The sequence below is a fragment of the Triplophysa dalaica genome, chromosome 24 (genome assembly GCF_015846415.1).
Source record: "Triplophysa dalaica isolate WHDGS20190420 chromosome 24, ASM1584641v1, whole genome shotgun sequence".
Lineage (NCBI taxonomy): Eukaryota > Metazoa > Chordata > Actinopteri > Cypriniformes > Nemacheilidae > Triplophysa > Triplophysa dalaica.
Genome location: NC_079565.1, coordinates 1,332,180 through 1,350,842, shown reverse-complemented (window position 1 = coordinate 1,350,842; position 18,663 = coordinate 1,332,180). Strand labels below are relative to the sequence as shown.

At 39.5% G+C, this 18,663-nt stretch overlaps 2 protein-coding genes across 6 annotated transcripts; one reads left to right on the top strand and one right to left on the bottom strand.

Moving 5' to 3' along the window:
- Nucleotides 1-591: 591 nt before the first annotated feature.
- On the bottom strand, nucleotides 592-6,660 carry gxylt1a (glucoside xylosyltransferase 1a). Of its 2 annotated transcripts, XM_056740540.1 has the most exons (8): nucleotides 6,440-6,660; nucleotides 5,821-5,910; nucleotides 5,389-5,578; nucleotides 5,189-5,320; nucleotides 4,729-4,980; nucleotides 3,829-3,952; nucleotides 3,367-3,539; nucleotides 592-1,777 (listed from the first exon to the last, which is right to left on the bottom strand). In XM_056740540.1, the coding sequence occupies exons 1-8, from the start codon at nucleotides 6,607-6,609 to the stop codon at nucleotides 1,622-1,624; spliced, it is 1,287 nt and encodes a 428-aa protein (XP_056596518.1). In that variant the 5' UTR covers nucleotides 6,610-6,660; the 3' UTR covers nucleotides 592-1,621. The 2 variants fall into 2 exon arrangements, with proteins under 2 accessions (XP_056596518.1, XP_056596519.1); XM_056740541.1 differs by lacking the exon at nucleotides 5,821-5,910.
- A 186-nt stretch (nucleotides 6,661-6,846) lies between these two features.
- LOC130414523 (periphilin-1-like) lies at nucleotides 6,847-18,619 on the top strand. Of its 4 annotated transcripts, none has more exons than XM_056740468.1 (9): nucleotides 7,197-7,319; nucleotides 7,591-7,630; nucleotides 7,769-7,827; nucleotides 7,969-8,145; nucleotides 8,295-8,356; nucleotides 11,262-11,407; nucleotides 14,094-14,170; nucleotides 15,540-15,656; nucleotides 18,086-18,619. In XM_056740468.1, coding segments are annotated over exons 2-9 (882 nt in total). In that variant the 5' UTR covers nucleotides 7,197-7,319; nucleotides 7,591-7,629; the 3' UTR covers nucleotides 18,329-18,619. The 4 variants fall into 4 exon arrangements, with proteins under 4 accessions (XP_056596448.1, XP_056596446.1, XP_056596445.1 ...); XM_056740467.1 differs by having other exon boundaries at nucleotides 8,292-8,356; XM_056740470.1 differs by lacking the exons at nucleotides 7,197-7,319; nucleotides 7,591-7,630 and adding an exon at nucleotides 6,847-6,927 and having other exon boundaries at nucleotides 8,292-8,356.
- The last annotated feature ends 44 nt before the right edge of the window (nucleotides 18,620-18,663 follow it).

Below are 18,663 nucleotides of genomic sequence, written 5' to 3'. Positions count from 1 at the left end.
TTTGCCTGTAGTTTGCATGTAGTTACTAACCCAATATGAGAAACAGTTCTCAATTCTCTCACAATGTAGTCGCTCACCATCAATCAATCCCAGATTTCCTTTCATTTTTCACCTGAACAAAGATACACATCAGTGCTCTCCATCTGAAACCTTCAATCACTGCTTGTCAACTTTGACAACACAGTTTTTAATCATCTAAAATGCAATGCTTTTCCATTTCCTGAAAAACAGAGAATTTGGGCTTTCCAGGTTTCAGAAGGACAGCGACGATATATTAGTCCCAAAATGCTGAAGCTTAAAAAAAGCACAGATATATAAAACACATTACAGAACCAGAGCCGGTGTGATTCAAAGGAACGGACATTTCAAGTTTGATATCAGTGACTGCGTCTGATCCATCTCTGTTAATTTTGCTTTCTCAATTAGCACATTAGCGAGTGCTTACATGTCATTAGTCAAGCCATTTATAACAATTAACCGCAGTGAAGTATTGATCTGATGGGACACACATCGGATCTTCTCCCTTTGAATCACTTTACAGCGCTCACAGGTGACAAACTCTATTTAGACAAAAGTCAAATGAGACCGAGCTGAAACTCAAAAACGTTTATTACAAAAATATACTGGATTTCTTGATACAAATAAGTCTGACATTTGAGTCACGATGATGATTCAACTGTAGTGATTTTAAAAAGATTTCACATCATGCCTGTCATTTTTAAAAAAAATTGTTAAAAATCTCATTTACAAAACACTTATAGCACCGTAATGATATAACAAAGCCCTTTACACCAATAACTGTTTAAAAAAAACATAAATTAACATGTGAACATGACCTGAATGAAGAGCATTTGGCAATAAACAAGCGCATCACCTGTAACCTGTCAGAAACATGCCTGAGACAAACAAAAACAGCAATACAATTATTATAACAACATTCAATATATAAAAATTTATCACATTCAAATATTCACATGTATATTTTCTGTCATTTTTCATATATTATCATCTGTACCAGTCACGCTGCGTCCTAACCAGCCCTGACACAATAAAACGATTGAGCGTCTTATTTAGAACCCCACCGTGAAATCTCATTGGTCCAGTTCTGTGTCATGGTTACATCACAGTTGAGGGAAACTTGTTTTATGTAAAAACTTTGTTTAGAACAGGATGTCATTCATATTTTTGGTCTGTTTTTCCATAAAAAAAGACTAGTGACCGGTTGGGACACGTGTTTGTAGTTGATCCTAAATCTGTCATTTATAAATATACATTAAGCTTTCGATCTTCTACAAATCATTCACAATACTGTACATCACTGCCCGAGTGTGAAATCAAACGCAGCCTCGATGTAATGAATTAACACGTGCATTTATGCATTTGGCAGACGCTTCAATCCAAAGCAACACTGCATTCAATCTTTTATTTTTATCAGTACTTGCGTCCTCCTGGAATCAAACCCATGACTTTTGTGTCGCTCTCCCAACAGAGCTTCACAAACAAACCATGTATTCCCTGTGATCTCAAATGATCACGATAACATTTTCGTGTTGAATGATTGTCGGTTTGTGATCAATCGCAGTGATTTTCCCACTCCTGATAATTGATTAGGTTTCAGGACTCATCTGGATTTGTCTTTCTGTAGCTCTTTCACACTTTCTTGTAATCGTTTGGTGAAGATGTGCCAGACTCTTCCGCAGTACGTGTGTCTGGCGTCCCGTAGCTTCTCCTCCAAGGGGCGCAGTAAACCGTGGACTGCATCTTCTCCGAACGGATACTGGAAATCAGAACAGATCTGAGACAGATAATATCACTTCCTGTCTAAAAACAACCCATTATCTCTCATTCTCAGTAGCGTCTCATTACGGCACACACATTCAATTCACGGGCAGCACAGTAAATATGAGCGTATCAAACTGAAATGCGTTTGTGCGGACCCAGTATGAGGTCATTAAAATGTGCACTGATTTTATGGAGCACACGGCGGGTCGCTATGGGGCGCGTTTACAGCATCTCCGTGTTTATTTATGAGAAAATGAGCTGTACACCAGTCGTCCAAATGCAGCAGAGGTACTAAAGATTTTACTGATCTTTTGTGGGGTTTGGGCGGTAATGCTGAGACCTTTTACTGGCAGCCAAATTCAAGCTATAAAGTGCATCTGCAGGGACCACGAGACATCAGTGTGTGTGTGTTCATGATGATGTACACATATACACTCAGAATATACGTGCGATAACAACAGGATGACAAACTGATATGAAAACAATAATACGGAATTAAACTTTTGTGTGAATCTAATAAAAATCTGTCACAATATTTGACAAGAAGAATTTTTTGTGCATTGTATTACGGCATTAAAAAAAAATTTTTTAGGATATTTTGCATTGTGACATGACGTCTGTCTATATGTGTGTGTGCGTGTCTGTGTGTGTGAACTCTGTGCGTGTGTGTTGTGGGTCTGGATGTGAGCAATATGTGTGTGCGTTTTGTGGGTCTGGATGTGAACTCTGTGGGCGTACAGAAGCGATGAGACACATCTGAATCACGGCCCTGTGCTAATGGCAGCTCTCATTTAGCTAATGGTCCAAAGCACTTCCTGTGATATGAGAAACACTGGCCATAATGACCACAACACACGGACTACACAACACAGGTTAACACCACACACAGAGAGAGCTGTACGCTCAATGTTGTGAACCTCCACCCGAGCCAAAAAACAGATCAGTTATCCGTTTCTCACTTCCACGTCACATCATGATGCTCTGATCTCAGTCGTCAGCGTAACACAACTCAGCTGAGATACCAGTGGGTCTGTTTTATCAGTGAGTGTTAACTACAGCAAAACAACTCCCAGACACCCAGCAAACGAACTGTGACATTCTGAAGCTGGCAGTCAGATTCGCTAAAATATCTGGAGCTAAAATGGTCCTTGTGTGGAGATGAAGACCAACGATAGCAAACGGACCGGATCCAACAGGACATCTGAGATCATTCCAGCGTTTGGCTCCAGCAGACGCAGTGTTGCTCTAAAAATGGAGGTGTTGATTCAACAAGAGCCCATAAGAGCACCTGGACAGGTGTCTGATCACAAAACAACGAGGCTTGACGCAAAGCGTGTGTCAGCTGGTACCCAGAGGAACCTTCTCAAATTAACAGAGTCTAATTAGATAGAAAAACCTGCCTAATGAAATCTCACCGCCGTGATATTAAACACCCACATCAGGAGACACGACCTAACTAAAAATATCGAACATTAGTACACAGCTCTATGGAATGCTTGATTCGGATCGAACATAGAAATCTTAAAAAACGTTATTGAAAATTAAGTACAGACATGTTTGACAATGACGAGATGTCAAAGTTACCTTCTGAATGACATCGTAAATGGCTCTGAATACAGGTTGCTTGTCGTCATGGTAAACCCCTCGGTTCCCATGGAGAATGTAAACACCATGTTGTTCGGCGTCACCGCAGTTACTGCCGTAAATGCAGTGATCCGGACGGTAATTCCATTGGCACGGGAACACGTACAGACTCTCTGCGAATGCAAAGGCAAGGATTTGATTCGGTTCATTGAGATTCATGCATTGTGGGATACAGAATTGCACACTCATGCTGAAAAGTTAAAAAGGGATTTACACAACACAATTATGAGCAGTATGTATACTTCAGAATAAGTACACTGCTGTTAGTAGTGTGGCAGCAGTGTTGTGTAAATACATTTGTAAATACATAAATACATTTCAGTGTTCAGTTTTTAAATATCTTATTTTTTCAACTTTAAGCATTACCCTACCGCTATATATTCATTGCACATCTGACAGTACCTGGATTATGATGAAATATGATGTTAAGCAGGTCTTGATCACCCCAGGTGATGTTGAGTTTATATTTGTGTAGCAGAGGCATCAACAGGTCGGCCCACTTCAGATTTGCGGGCGTCATGTCATTCTGATCAAAACAGACACACGTGACTGACACTCAAAGATGAGTCAAAGAACACCAGTTACTTATTGCCCAACAGATTTAAAGTGAAGCGTCTCATTTGTTTGTGTCTTAAATACATATTTGACTTGGATATGACGAATGATGAACATGTAGATTTATGTGGAACTATGACAAAGTCCAACAGTGACACCTGCTGGTTAGGCTGCGCGATACAAATTTCTCCACCTTTTGACAATATTCGTACTTTTTTTTTAGAAATGGCTTTACAGAATATACAAAAAAGGAAAATATAAAACCATTAAACACCCTTTTGATCTTAAAAGTGTTGTTTAAAGGGATGGTTCAGACAAAAATGAAAATTGTGTCATCATTTACTCATCTTCCAGTTGTTCCAAATTTGTATAAATTTCTTTGTTCTGATGAAAACAGAGAAAGCTGTTTGAAAGAGTGATAAAAACCAAACAGATTTTGTCCCCCATTGACTCATAGTATGAAAAATTACTTTATCATTTTTTTGTTCTGTTAAACACAAAAGAAGATATTTTGAAGAATGTAGGACAGCAAACAGTTCTGGGGAACCTTTGACTTCCAGTGTATTCTTACCTACTATGGGAGTCAATGGGGGTCAAAATCTGTCTATGGGTGAATTTTAAGGTGAAGTATCCCTTTAACTGATTATCATCACACATATATTGTGAATTTAAGGTGTCGTTCACTTCTAAACTGAAATCTGAAGTCACGTGATGATTCAGCATACACAGATCACACCTTTTTAATACCTTGAAGTGTTTGGCTCTGATTCGGGTCAGATTCATCAGCATGACTCCCGAGTTCACTCCGGTCCGGCCGTAGTACGGGTGTCGAGCGAAACGATTGTACCAGCCGATCCGCGGCTCCTCGTGCTCCGGCGCCATCGCAGCCACGTGACTGCTGTTAAACCCTGAGAGAAACCTCCAGATGTCCTCCACCGGCCGCAGGAACAAGATATCTGTGTCCACGTACAGCAGAGAGTCGACGTCCTTCAGGATCAGCTGAATAAAACACAAACCACACGATATTTATACACTTCTTAAGAACTTTACGGTAGCATTTGAGGAGAATAACTAATGAAGAGTTCAAAGCTCAGCTTCAAAGTGACTGAACTAACACTGAACGCTGAATCCAAAAAGTTTGAACTCAGTTTTATGCATTTAGAACAAGTTAGTCTCTTCTCTGGGTCTTAAAGATGTTATTACTCACAGGAAGAAAGAGTCTTTGTGAAGCGCACGGTTTGAAAAGTTTTCTCCACTCTCTGGCGTTCTCGCTGGGAAAGGTGATGGGATACGTGCTGTAGTTAAACTTGGAGCGGTATTTCTCCGGCCACGACTCCAGCTGTACAGAGACGAGATGTCAGAGACGTGAACTTCAACGTGCAGAAATATAACCAGAATGACGCTTACTGCCTGTCTGAAGCCCACGTGAAGCTCATCTTCTGCGAAAATATAAAAGTGAAGCGTTCTGCAGCTGAACAGGACGGCAGATTTCAGCATGGTGAGCGTTTCCTCCAGACGGGTACCGCACGCCACCACAGCCAGTCTGACGGGCTCCTGGCGGTCCTGCTCACGGACCCCGGCCGCTGGAACAGTGTACCTGCACACAACACAGGTAAAGAACACCGCAGGTGAGTGTATGATGTATTACACAGATCACACATCACTTAAACTCTGCGTCTGTGGAGGAGGTGGAGGGGAGAAGAAACCTGTTAGGAAGTTCGATTTAGCAATTTGGTTTGTTGAGCAACTTTATTACGTGAAGGCAAAACACTGAATCACACAGACTCAAGAGATGTTAAATCTAGTCTCTAGGCCGAGGGTCAGGTCAACACGGCCTACCTAACAGCCGACTCCTTAAAGCAGTTCAGTCCGCAAACAGCAGAAGGCATCCCATAGGGGTCCCAGTGAGTGACGGACCCTGAATTACACCTGATGGGAAACAAACACGCTCCACATAAACACACCTGGATTCAGACAAACACACCTGAGCCCAATTATCTGAGAAATTTGTGCATTTTCACGTAACACAACTAATAAACAAATAAGCACAGAAACCCCATAACGTGAGAAAAGACAAAACAACTCATCCAGCAGTGAAAACATTACAACTAATGTCATGGTAGTGGATGACGTCACAGAACTGAAAATTGCAAACATTCTTATAAATATCTTCCTTTGTATTAAACAGAACAGATAAATGTATATAGGTTTTAACAACCCGAGGGTCGGTAAATGATGACAGAATTTTTAATTTTTGAGTGAACTAACCCTTTAATACTTCAGTCAGATGTAATGGTAAAAGGAGGACATTGATCTGGAATTTAATCTGGAAAACATATTGAAGTGTATCCTGTGAGTGTTTAGTGTACATTTATTTTACGTGTGTACAGTTTCGTGTCGTGTAATGTGCGAGTGTTGTTTGAACGGTGTGTTTATGATGTTGGTTATGTAACGTTACCTGTCATCGCGCTCGCGTTCACCGAGGCCTGAATGTGCTGCGCGTGCCCGGTGTGCTCGCGCCTGTGGACCGGCGCTGTCCAGCGACGACACAAGTTGACTAAATGTGTACAAGAGCGAGCAGAAGACGATTAAAGTGCAAACGAACAAGACGCGAATGTAGCGACGCATTTTCTACCTAAACGAGCAGCCATGAAGATAAATCACGTTCACGCTCACCAATCCTGATGAAGCTCATGAATATTAAGCAGTTAGTCAGTACACTTCCTGGAGCATTCAGTCACGTGACCGATGCTTAGACGCTCCATTGGGTGAACGTCGCGCTACGTAATTAATAATATATATATAATAAGTTACTCTGCTCATTTTCAAGACTGATATTAAACTTTGTCCTGAGATAGGCACAGGCTCCCCGTGACCCGAGGTAGTTCGGATAAGCGGTAGAAAATGGAATGGAATATTAAACTTTGGTTAAAGACAAAACATCAGGTAAAAAAAGGTCAACAGAACGTCATGTTTTCCGATCACGTGTCCCTGTCAATCACTATGCAATGCATTCAGGCTGGTCTGTGGAGGTTTTGATTGTCAAAAATATATTCTTTAAGTGTTGAAAAGATTCTGTGTCTGTATATTTATAACGGGTGAAAAACATTAAAAGCTTTATATTTAAAATATAAATCACGTCCTGCAGCAAATTTGACAAAATGTAAATGCCATACTGTTGTAATTGCAGCTGTGATCCTGTAGAGGGAACCATTGAGTCACTGACACAGCGCGTCCATTCATTGGAAGAAGATCATTACGCGTTCATCAAAATTGATAATAATTAGTAGCAAATATTTTCACTCTTCATAATACAACGGATATCATATTTGAACGAGGTATTTCCATAAACAAACACGAGTGTTTTTTGTAGTTTGCCTACTTTCGACTGAAGTAAAATGAGTTACTTTATTAAAACATGTATAGAAGCAACGTTAAGTTGTATATACAGCTTCTAAAATAACTAAAATGCGGAAGTAATTACAAAAAAATACATGTCAAAAACGATTCAAAGTGAACGATACCATGGTGAATTCTTCATAGTATGCTAAAGATGTTGCTGGTCTTTAATAATAATTGGCATAAAATAAAAACACATCACTTTTCCAGATAAACCAGCTGTTCACAGTAGGAAAGTAAACACGCATAAGTGAGTATTTATAACACTGTTCTCAGAGATGCTTTACAAATGACAAGTTTAACCAAGTAGCTGTTAAACTCACATTTACACATCAATGCTTCCTTAGCACACAGTAAATGACGTCATTGCGTACATTGTGTGTTACAGTGGATTACAGCAAGCTCAGCATCAGAGAACTCTATGAGAGACACTTCAAAAAAACATATGTGAGATCAGACACACATTCATTTCTATACTTACTGTAAACTGTTTTCTAATGCAAAAATACTAAGCAGATATTAAAATAAGCACTGGTCAGTGTTGAGGGCCCTTGATCTGATGTCCTCCTGATGGCGGTTTGTTCGCAGGGGCCGTATGATAAAGTGATGTCAAGACGTCCGGCTGCCTGCTTCTCAGAAGAGGAAGATGTCCACGTTCAGTTTGACCAGAGAAGCCTACGTGATGGTCAGGCTTGTGAAGGAGATGAGAAGCAGGGAGTCTGTGCCCCAGAGATACCCAAGAGGGATGCACCGCTGTACCACCCGGTATGATGAGCATTTCCTTCCGTCTTTCAAAGAATGTTGAAATTAATTCTAAATGCTTCTGAAAAGCTTTTCTAACAAAAAGCCGAAACATTTAGTGTTGTACAGTTTAGAGTAAGTGGTGTGAGTGTGACTTTTGATTTAACCAGCAGGAGGCGCTGTACCTGTGTAACAGACACTATGGTTCTCCAGCTACACAAAGGGTTAATTTGAGGTAAACATACCATGCTCTTTTTTATTTATCCTTTACACATTTCGTATTTTGTGTGAGCATTTGCATTTTTAAAACATTGTTAGGAAAAACCTGAATATTCTGTACTGTTTTAATGTATGTATGAAGTATGTGCTCACAGGAGTTGCACCTTCAAAATAAAAATTCTTTCATCGTTTGCACTCCCTCTTGTCATTTCAAGCCTGTATGACTTTCTTTCTTCCGCAGAAAACAAAATCAGATATTTTGAAGAATGTTGTTGACAGCCCCCCATTCACTTGCATTGGTCACAGTAGAAGTGAATAGGGGGCTGTGCAGTTCTGTTAGCAACATATTTCAAGATATCTTCTTTTGTGTTAAGTCATACAGATTTGAAATGACAAGAGGGCGTGTACAGGATGACAAAATGTTCATTCTGAAGGTGAACAACTTCTTTTACACATGAATTTGAATGTCACGTATTGTCCAGCAGGAGATAGAAGTGCGAAGCGTAATACTTCACCACGACAACAGACAACTTACATTTATCCAGTTTTGTGTGTTGCATGTTTCTAACATAAATCAGATGTCTGTCTTCTCATGTCTGGCTCTTTCTTCAGTGGAACACAACAGAAGATATTTTGAGAAATGTCTCGGTGGTTTTGTGCCTATACAATGGTAGTCACTGGGGTTCAGTGTTGTTCGGTTACCAGCTTTCTTCAAAACATCTTCTTTTGTGTTCTGCAAAAGATAGTAAGTCTAACATATTATGACATGAAGGTGATAAACAAGGCTTTTTTGTGAGAAATCCCTTCGAGCATTTACGGCGGAACACAAAATAAGTGTGTTTGTGTGTTTATCGGACACATCAGTCTGTGTGGGTGTCAGGGGGGCGGTTGGAGTCAGACCTCACACATTGCTCGATCTCTCTGCCTGGGGTGTTCGATCCCGCTGTTACCCGGAAGCGTGTCGCCGGAGAGGGCGTGATGGCTCTTCCTGTGGAGCCCTATCAGACGCCAGACCTGAGTCAGCTCTCATAGCCAAAGTTCAGCCCTGTCTGAGCTGAGATCAGTTTAGCTGCTCCCACACAGATAGCAGAATGTAATAAGGGCTTGTGGGTAGGATTTTTCTTTACATGAGTCAATAGGTAACCACCTAGCATTATGGAAAGAGTTTTATTTGGGTAAAGATTAAAATGGACTTTGTTTATTGATGAATCTAATTCTTTAGTTAGATGTTTTTAAGATGTTGTGGTTTAATGTGACGTCATGCGTGACAGATAATGAGCCAATATGGCATCTCTTTAAAGTCTCATGATGATGTTATTTCACTTTTTAATGATGTTTCATACGCTTGACTCAATGAGGTAATTACAGCTTTAACCAGACCTGAACTTGTGTGATGTGGTCATGACTACACTGGTGTGTGTGTGTAAGAATTAAATCTACAAAGAAAACCATCCAATATAACCATTTCATGTTATTACATGTTTTCGTTCAGTAAAAGCTAACTTGGCGTTTTGCATTATCGTCATGCCACAATGAAATCAAGCATTGATTCTTTTCTTTGATTCTTGCTTGTGACCCGGACGTGTTCTTGAAAGTTTTTGGAGTAAGTCCGGCTGTTTTAATGTAAGCGCTGGACTCCCTGCGGTTTCGAGTCGGTCCCGCCCTCACGGACCCCAGCAGTCGTCTGTCATGCTGTGTATAAAGAGCCCTGATGTTTACTTTGCCTGTGTGTGTGTACGACTCCCCGCCGCTCTGTCTTTGTGCCGATATCCTGTTTGAAGTCACACGCACACCTGTTTCTGTCACATGTATAAAATGGGACCCAGCGTCAGACCGGTTAAGCGTGACACAGTTCTGTCCAGTGTGAAGTTGCTTTACATCCGCGGAATTTTTAGGTTGTTATTGTCATGAGATGCAAAAAGTAACCTGTCTGGTGAGATTCATCTGTATTTATGCATATTAAAAGTGTCAAGCGCTCATGTTCTTAAGCATTAAACCTGCGTTTCATGAGGTCTGCCGAGCGTCTCAATCGCTGTGACTTTCTCAAGGTGACACTATGAAGCAAATGGTCGGCGCTGTCTGTAGCATCTCAGACGGGCCCCGAGGTCATAAAAACCCCCCTCAGACCTCTGTTTTCCAGTTCGGCGCTGGAGTTCAGCGTCGGGTCAAAGACTTTCTGCACATTGAACTGAATTCCATCTCTATATTGGTAAAGAGCAGATGAGTGAAACAAATGCCAACATGGGCGACATGTGAAAGAAACTTCTGGTGCCGTGTTGTGTCACTTAAAATCTTCATCCTGAAGCAAAACCGAGAATCAACGAGCTAAAATCCTCAATGAACAAGATGAAATCGACCTGTAGAAAAAGTTTGAATCCAGTCAAACCAGAATCCGACACATCTGGGTCTCATCTCAGAGATCTGCTCGGCCAGTCTGATCTCATTCCTTCCAAAGAGCCCCAGAGGTCAAGAGGTCACCCACCCGTGTCGGCGTCCCGCAGACTCTTAAAACTTAAAAAGCCCTGCGTGAACCCTTAAAACAAACAATTTAATTAGAGGTGGAAGAGAAACTCCTCCGTTACTTCTGCTTAACCCGCATTAGCCCGCAGACGCAGAGGTCAGACCCTTCTGACGCCTTTTGGTTTTAAAGTCGAAGCCGTTTAATGAGTTTTCATCAACGCATCAGATGAACTACTGTTTTCTTTACAGAAAGCTTCTGGAGATCTCAGCAGGCCTCTATCTATTGATTTGTCTGTATTATCTATAACACTTGTAATGCGTCAGACAGAAGCGGAACATGATGTCTTGGGAGATTTTTGTTATATTTAATCTGCAATGTCAGTCAAGCGTTTTAAAGATTTACAATAAACATTTGTCGTTTTTGGTGTCTTATGATGGTGTTGTCATCATTCACGTTTCAGGAGCTGTGGTAAAACATCCTCACTCCCTGGTGAACACCGCAGTCAGTGTAGATCTGCCAGCATCCACAGACAAAACCAGAAGCTCTTCTCTGACAACACCAGTCGCTACATCCCAGTTCAGCCAAACACCAGCACTAAGCAACCAGGTCAGATACCAACCCTTCACCTCACTCTTAAAGCGACAGTACTGCCTTAAATAAATTTCACCTCATGTGGTTGAAAACCTCTTCAGTGGAACACAAAAGAAGATATTTTGAGAAATGTCTCAGTGGTTTTGTGTTCATACAATGGAAGTGGGAGTTTAATGTTGTTTGATCATCAACGTTTTTCTAAATATCTTCTTTTGTGTTCTGCAGAAGAGAGAAAGTCATACAGGTTTGCTCTTTGCTCAGAGGTTTCTGTCATGTTCCCGTCTCCTCTGGATGGATTTTATTCTGCGTTTATAAGTCATGTGAGTGTATGGTGGTGTTTTGGAAAACTCGGAGCGAACTGTGAAGCTTCTCGATGTTCAGTTTTATTCATTTCATTTCAAACTCAATTTCAGTAGAATTTTGGGGGACAAATCCTCACTTATAGACTCATCACATGTTGTTTGCCTGAGTTCTGCTTTATTTCTCATTGTGTTTCTCATTGTGTTTCTAATGTGATTCTCTGCGCTGAATTACGGCTGGAAAAACCTTCAGGCCAACAGCGTAACCAATATTACATTCCACTGAAATGTCAGGGCCAGTCTGATCGTTTTTCCACACACACTCACTCTCACACTCGTTTGGTTTGAGTGTTTTAAGGGGACTTTCTATAGACACACTGATTTTTATATTCTACAAACTATATACTGTCCTGTGATACTCACCCTAATCATAACTATCACACAAAACCTTTTGCGTTTTTAGATTTTTATACCATTTTGTTTGATTTATTTGCTGTTTTTCTTATGGGGACCAAATATTACTGGTATTAGCCTACTATGTTTGTGGAACATTTCGTCCACACAACGTAGGGTTTACCAGGCCACACACACACACACATAGATAGAGATACACAATCACTCTCTCTCTCTTACACACATTTACACACACACTGTGTTACAAACACAAGCTAACACATACACAAACACACACACATAGATAGAGACACACAATCACTCTCTCTCTCTTACACACATTTACACGTACACACTCTGTAACAAACACATGGTCTCTCTCTTACACACACACACACACACACACACACTCTCTCTCTCTCTTCTGCATAGGAACACATACACACGCACACAAGCTATCTTTCTTACACACTCACATACACTCACAAGAGACATACACACAAAGAGACATACACACATACACAGAGAGACATATAAACAATCTCTCTTGCATACAAAAGCTCTCTCTCTCTTACACCCACACAGAAAGAGATACAAATACACTCTCTCTTACACACACACACACTCTCTCTTACACACATGCACAAACACTCTCTTACAGACCTACACACACACACACACAAATACACTCTCTAAATCACACACACTACCTCTTACACACACACACACATGCACTCTTACACACACACAAGCTCTCCATCTTACCACTGTGATTTCTGAACAGTTTTGGTTCTTCTCATCATATCATGTGGATGTGAAGAGAATCTTCTCGACCTGGTTTCACTGAAGCCATAAGCTGAGTTTGTGGTACAGCAGAACCTTCAGTCGTGAGAGTTCAGCTCTGGAACGGATCTCATGAGGTTTCTGAGCCGTGTGGTTCACCGGGTCGGTCACAGCAGGAGAAACCAGAGGATGCGTGTCTAATCGACAGGTCTGATGAGAGCTGAGAGCAGGTCAATCCTCTACAGGAGTTTCCTTCATTCCGACTTCACTATTCAAACATCTGCGGATGAACAAATTCTTACAAACATATATGACACAAACTGTACCTGTAAAGATGTGTAATTTAAAAAATGTTTAATATCTTTATTTAATATTATTTGGAATATTTAATTGGACAAGTGCACTTACAAGATATCTCATCGAAGGCTGTGAACTTTAAAGTCAGTATTTGTTTGGTGTTAAGAGGGTGCAGTATTGTGTTTCCATCATCACGCGTACAGACGGAATGTGTCACCTCGCTTTAAAGACACAATAAAAGCTCACGCAAACAGCGGCTCTACTATTTAACACACACACATGAAAGCAGATGATGTCCAAAGCCTTTGGGAATGTGCCGTTAGCATGTAAAGAAAGTTCACGTGTGTCACGTTCAGGGAATATTACTGTCTGTTTTTCATTGACTTTGTTTGGAGAAAACACACATAACAGGACAGAATGTTTAGGGAGCGTCACCAAAGTGAATTAAAATATTTTTTAACTCCTCCTTTGCCTCCAATCCAAGAAAATTAAAATGTAAATCATAAACAGAAATAAGACGCTTGCGTTTAATCTGACCTGAATCTGATCGGTGTGCGGCCGTGTTTGAACGGGTAGAAAACATCTCAAAATCACAGCTGCATATGACTGCGCAGTCGCTGTTCTCCTGCAGGAGATATGCTAATATAAAGATGCTGTTTAACCCCTTATGCAAAGAAAAAAATCCTATAATTAAATCGTTTAATTGTTAAAAATATATATAAAAATTTGAATATAATGCAATATATTCTATAAAACGATATATTGAAAAGTATAAGCACAATATATTGCATTATATTTTCCAGTATATTTCTGTTTGTAAGGAACAGAATGATTGAATTATCCAGAGATGATTCTAATATAAATCTGGACTGATTCTGCTGGGTTTGATGATTATAGATTAATAAGATGAATTGTTTCCTTCTTCACAGAGAAACACAGGCCGCCCAAAGATCTCGCTGGAGGGGTGAAAGACGGTTCTCCTCACGCTTCTGAACCGGCCAACATGGTATCAACTACTTTCCACTGTAGAGAGACAAAAGTGTTCAAAGTTTACATACGAAAAATAAAATTTCTGCTCATAAACTGCGGTTTAACAGTCAGATATTGATGTTGATGCTCCTTTAATTTCTTAAAGAAACACTTTTGGGTACATAAAAACCTTTAAAGACGAGAAGCTGCTGAAGAAGTTTTTAAAACATTAAATTGTGACAAGGTCTTTACATTTTAAACTTGTCATTCTTTATAGTTACTAAAATCTTACTTGAGATCTTTAACATTGACTATAATCAAAAAGATAATGTTTATCACTTTTGTTTTTGACTTCTGCTTTCCCTCTGGATTTCTGGAAGTAATGTGATGTTCTAAAGGAGCACAGGTTGATCTTGAGAGCGCGTGTTTCAGATCTCAGTTTTCCTGCGCTAACAAAGTTACAGATTTATTGAGGCGGTTCAAGGGTACCGCGACACGAATACCAACATCCCTGAAGTTTCTCGATCAGGATTTATGAATTAATATTCAACTACACGAGTCGGTCTGGGGTGCATTTCCAGAACAACGACGTAACTCGCTGCTTAACCAACATATTATGAGGCATCGTTTGAGAAACTATCTACTCTAACTGTTTCCCAAAAACATAGTAACTTTGTCGCACATCTGGGCTGCTTTCCGTCCCGACAAAACGTTGCAAAACGTCTTTTAAACTGAAACAGTGGTGCGATTGAACATCCTGTTGTAATGACACAAGAGATGAACTATGGCAGCTGAGAAGGCCATTCTTTTTGAATAATTTGTTATGAATACGTGTCGGGTATTGCAAAATACGTCACTTCTAATATCTTCAATTGTTGCCACGTTAGTTCAACAACATAATTGATGACGTCACATAGGTGGGGGAGTAATACAGTCTTCAAATTAATCAGTTTAGATCGATTTAATGTCATATTATTGCTGTAAATATTATACAATGCATCTGAAAACTATTTTGTAATCATATTTTTGCTCTCTATTGTTTTATTTCATGATATTCAGCTCATTCATAAGCTTGCTCCGCCTAGGGGTCCCCTGGGTCCTAAAGCATGCAGGCCATGCGGACTTTGTCAAGAAAATAGAAGCACTATTTTTAAAAAACTAGATGACGTAAAATGCGACTGGCCAATCACAATCAAGCATTCCAACGAGCTGTGTAATACAAAAAAAGTTCCCAGCATGTTTTATCATTTTTGGCCCCAGAAATGAAAATATTGTATGTATCAAAAGAGAGAACAAAGCCATTGCTTTTAATCGAACCAAACATTTATTCTAACTTAATTCATTTTTTTTCCAAAAAAGTTTTATAAAAACTTCATTTCTCAGAAAGTAACCCTGTGCATTTGCAGACATTATCTTCAGGTCTTGGTGAGAATCCAGATTTGGTTGGAGAACCAAAACACGTTCAGACACCCGAAGAACGTTGCGCTCGAGCCATCACAGCCAAAGCTCGGGAGATCGAGCAGGTAAGTTAAACGCATTTCTTTCTCGCTCTCTTCTGATCATTGAAGATCAACATTTCTGAGGAGAAATAAACCACAACACATCACACCGCTGACACGAGTTCTGTTCAATGGCTGGAAATGATTTTACAGAGACTCCAGTCGCCCGACCCTATTAGACCCTCGGTGATAAAATACCTCCTAAAAATTCCCTAATGTGTCCCAGCCCTCAAATAATTGGCTCCCGTTCCACGATGGCCACAGAGCTCTGCATGTTTCACTGGGTTTGCTGGTGTAGTGGTGCATTTTATTTGTTATTTTTTACAGACCATTGCCTTTCAACTATACACCCTACACACACTCTGTATGGTCCATATACCGCATCCTAATGCATGTGTGTGTTCTGACGTCTGTTTGTGTGGTCCTCTGTTATCAAACCTTCACATCTTTTCCTCTAATCGGGGGTAAAAACAACACAAACTTCAGCACACCCAAACAAGGAGAAGCAATCTCAGCATTTAGTGCTAAATATCACGACTATTAATACAGACGCTGTCCGGGGTGGAGAACTTCCTTCAACGTGTTCTTTTGTCGATTAAAAATAATTGTGACGTTACTTGTGGTTTCAAATCTGCCTTTAATACTCTGAAGAAGAAGAATCATGGAGGAGATCTCTTCAATATCTCTGCTGTTTCTTCAAGACATCAATAAGTGAATGGAAACACTGCCTTAAGTCTCGTCTCTGTCTCAGATATTTCTTCTGAGAAAAAGAGTCATAAATGTCTGTCATTATGGTTTCATAAGAGATGTCATCAATGTATCAAACAGAGCTCAGATTCGTCTGAAAGTCAATATTATTGAAGATCTCAATACATTTCTCGTCGAAAGATTATTTTATCATAGTAAAATAGTTTGGAAAACTTTCAGCTATCATGTTACTGGTCTGAATGGAGTCGGTTTTTGGGGCCAGTGCAGAACGAATTAGTTTCATTAGTAGAAGAACTGTGCTTCTCTCTTTCTTTTAAGCCCACCCTTTGACAGACCCCAGAGTCCCGTGCAATCTCTCTGTTCTGTTTTTAAACTGCACATGACTGAACAGACACCATCGATAAGAGGAAACAGACCTCGTCCTCTGTTGAACCCGCTACGATAATCTTTTTGGCCCGAGAGCTGTTCTGTCTTTTCTCGCGCGCTCAGATTAAACGGCAGCCTTGTGAACGCAGGAAACGTCTACAAGGGCCAAGCGTGAACTTTAGACGCTAAATGAGTCTCTACCGACATCTGCTCGGTTACACGTGACCTCTGATGTACGTTCTTTAAAGCCGCAGTTTATATGTGTCGGTATGAACTCTAGACCTTCCAGACAGCGGGTCAAATAAACCCAATCACACCTCATCTGTTAGCTTCAGGTAATGACGGACCCTTGACATCACACCTGGAACATTTTCAGCTATAATAAAAGCCCGTTTTTGCACATCTTTAAATCTGAAGGTGAATTTGTTGGCCTTAAAAGACTGGTGTGAAATAACTTCAGTTCAGTAATAACACTTTTATTTTACTTTTCTGTCTCAACGTACTGTATATAACAAAACCAATACACGTCTGAGCTCAATGCACGAATGTTACATTTATATACACACACTTCTGAAATAACTATTATGACTATGAATAATTTACCTGTCAGTCACAATAATGTTCGAATGACAAACTTTGACAAAAAAAAAATCAAACCTAGCTGTTCTAGCCTGATCAAAGATATTATGGAGCACCTACAAGACTAAATTTTCATTAAGAAATAATTCAGATACTCTTACACTACATGGCACTAAATTGCCCCACCTAGGTAAAAAGTCAACTAAGTACACTCTAAAAATAAAGGTGCTTAAAAGGTTGTTCACAGCCATGCCGTAGAAGAACCTTTTTTGATTCTTTAAAGAACCTAAAAACAATTAAGTCAAAGGTTCTTTAAAGAAAAATCTCTTTTTACCATTTTATAATCTGAAGAACATTCAGGTTTTAAAAACAAGCTTTTGAATCACCTTTTTTTAAGAGTGTACACTTTCCATAATGTACTGAAAGTGCTTTATTGTCGCACAGTATTTTAACAAAAAAATGTATAAGAATAACATTTTATATCTATTTTTATTTACATATATTATAAGACTTTTTGATCATCTTCATTTATCTTAAAAAGCACTTAAAACTAATTTCTTGAATATTAAGTTCAAAACTAGTGCGTAAAAATACAGCACTTTAATTCTGTTTAATTGTACCTTTTAGTTTAATAAAAGTATACTTTGAAAATGTGTTTAAATAAAGTATCCTAATGATAGCACACTTCTTTTTGTAAGGAGTTTATCATCCATGTTTAATTTTATGAAATCCATTCACATTGAATGATGTTTGTAGGCAGAAAACTGCTTCTCTCAAGTAATTCTCTGTTTCTTTCCCAGTTGTACACAGGAGACTGTAAGACATTCGGACTCGTGGTGAAGATGCTCATCTCCAAAGATCAGACCCTTGAAGGGCGGCTTCTATCTGCGCTGAAGAAGAACCTGGTTGATATCAGAAAACAAAGTCTTAAGGACCTCCGCCAGTTTATTTCTAATGTGACTTCACAGCTGAAACCTGAACAATCTGCTAAACTTTACCGTAATATTAACAAGAGACGCTTCAGACGCTCACAACACATTTAAACACTCAGTGTTAGTGTCGATTACTTGATTGTTTGGTTGTTAAATACGAGTTAATGCCAAATTTAAATTTCACACAGTTGTACATATAGCATTTTTATTCTGACATGTTCATATTGAAATTGTTCAATTTTTGCAAAGATGCTTAAGCATTCCTTTTGATTCATATTGTTTGCGGTTTGTCAGATGATAACAGCGTTGTTAAGCTTTTCTTACACAGTATATTGTGCATTTAAGAATAAAGTCTATTTGTCAAAGCACATCTATAGAAATAATAAACATTGAGTATATAAATATGTGTGTTCTGGTTTGCGTTAATATACACTATAATGATTTGA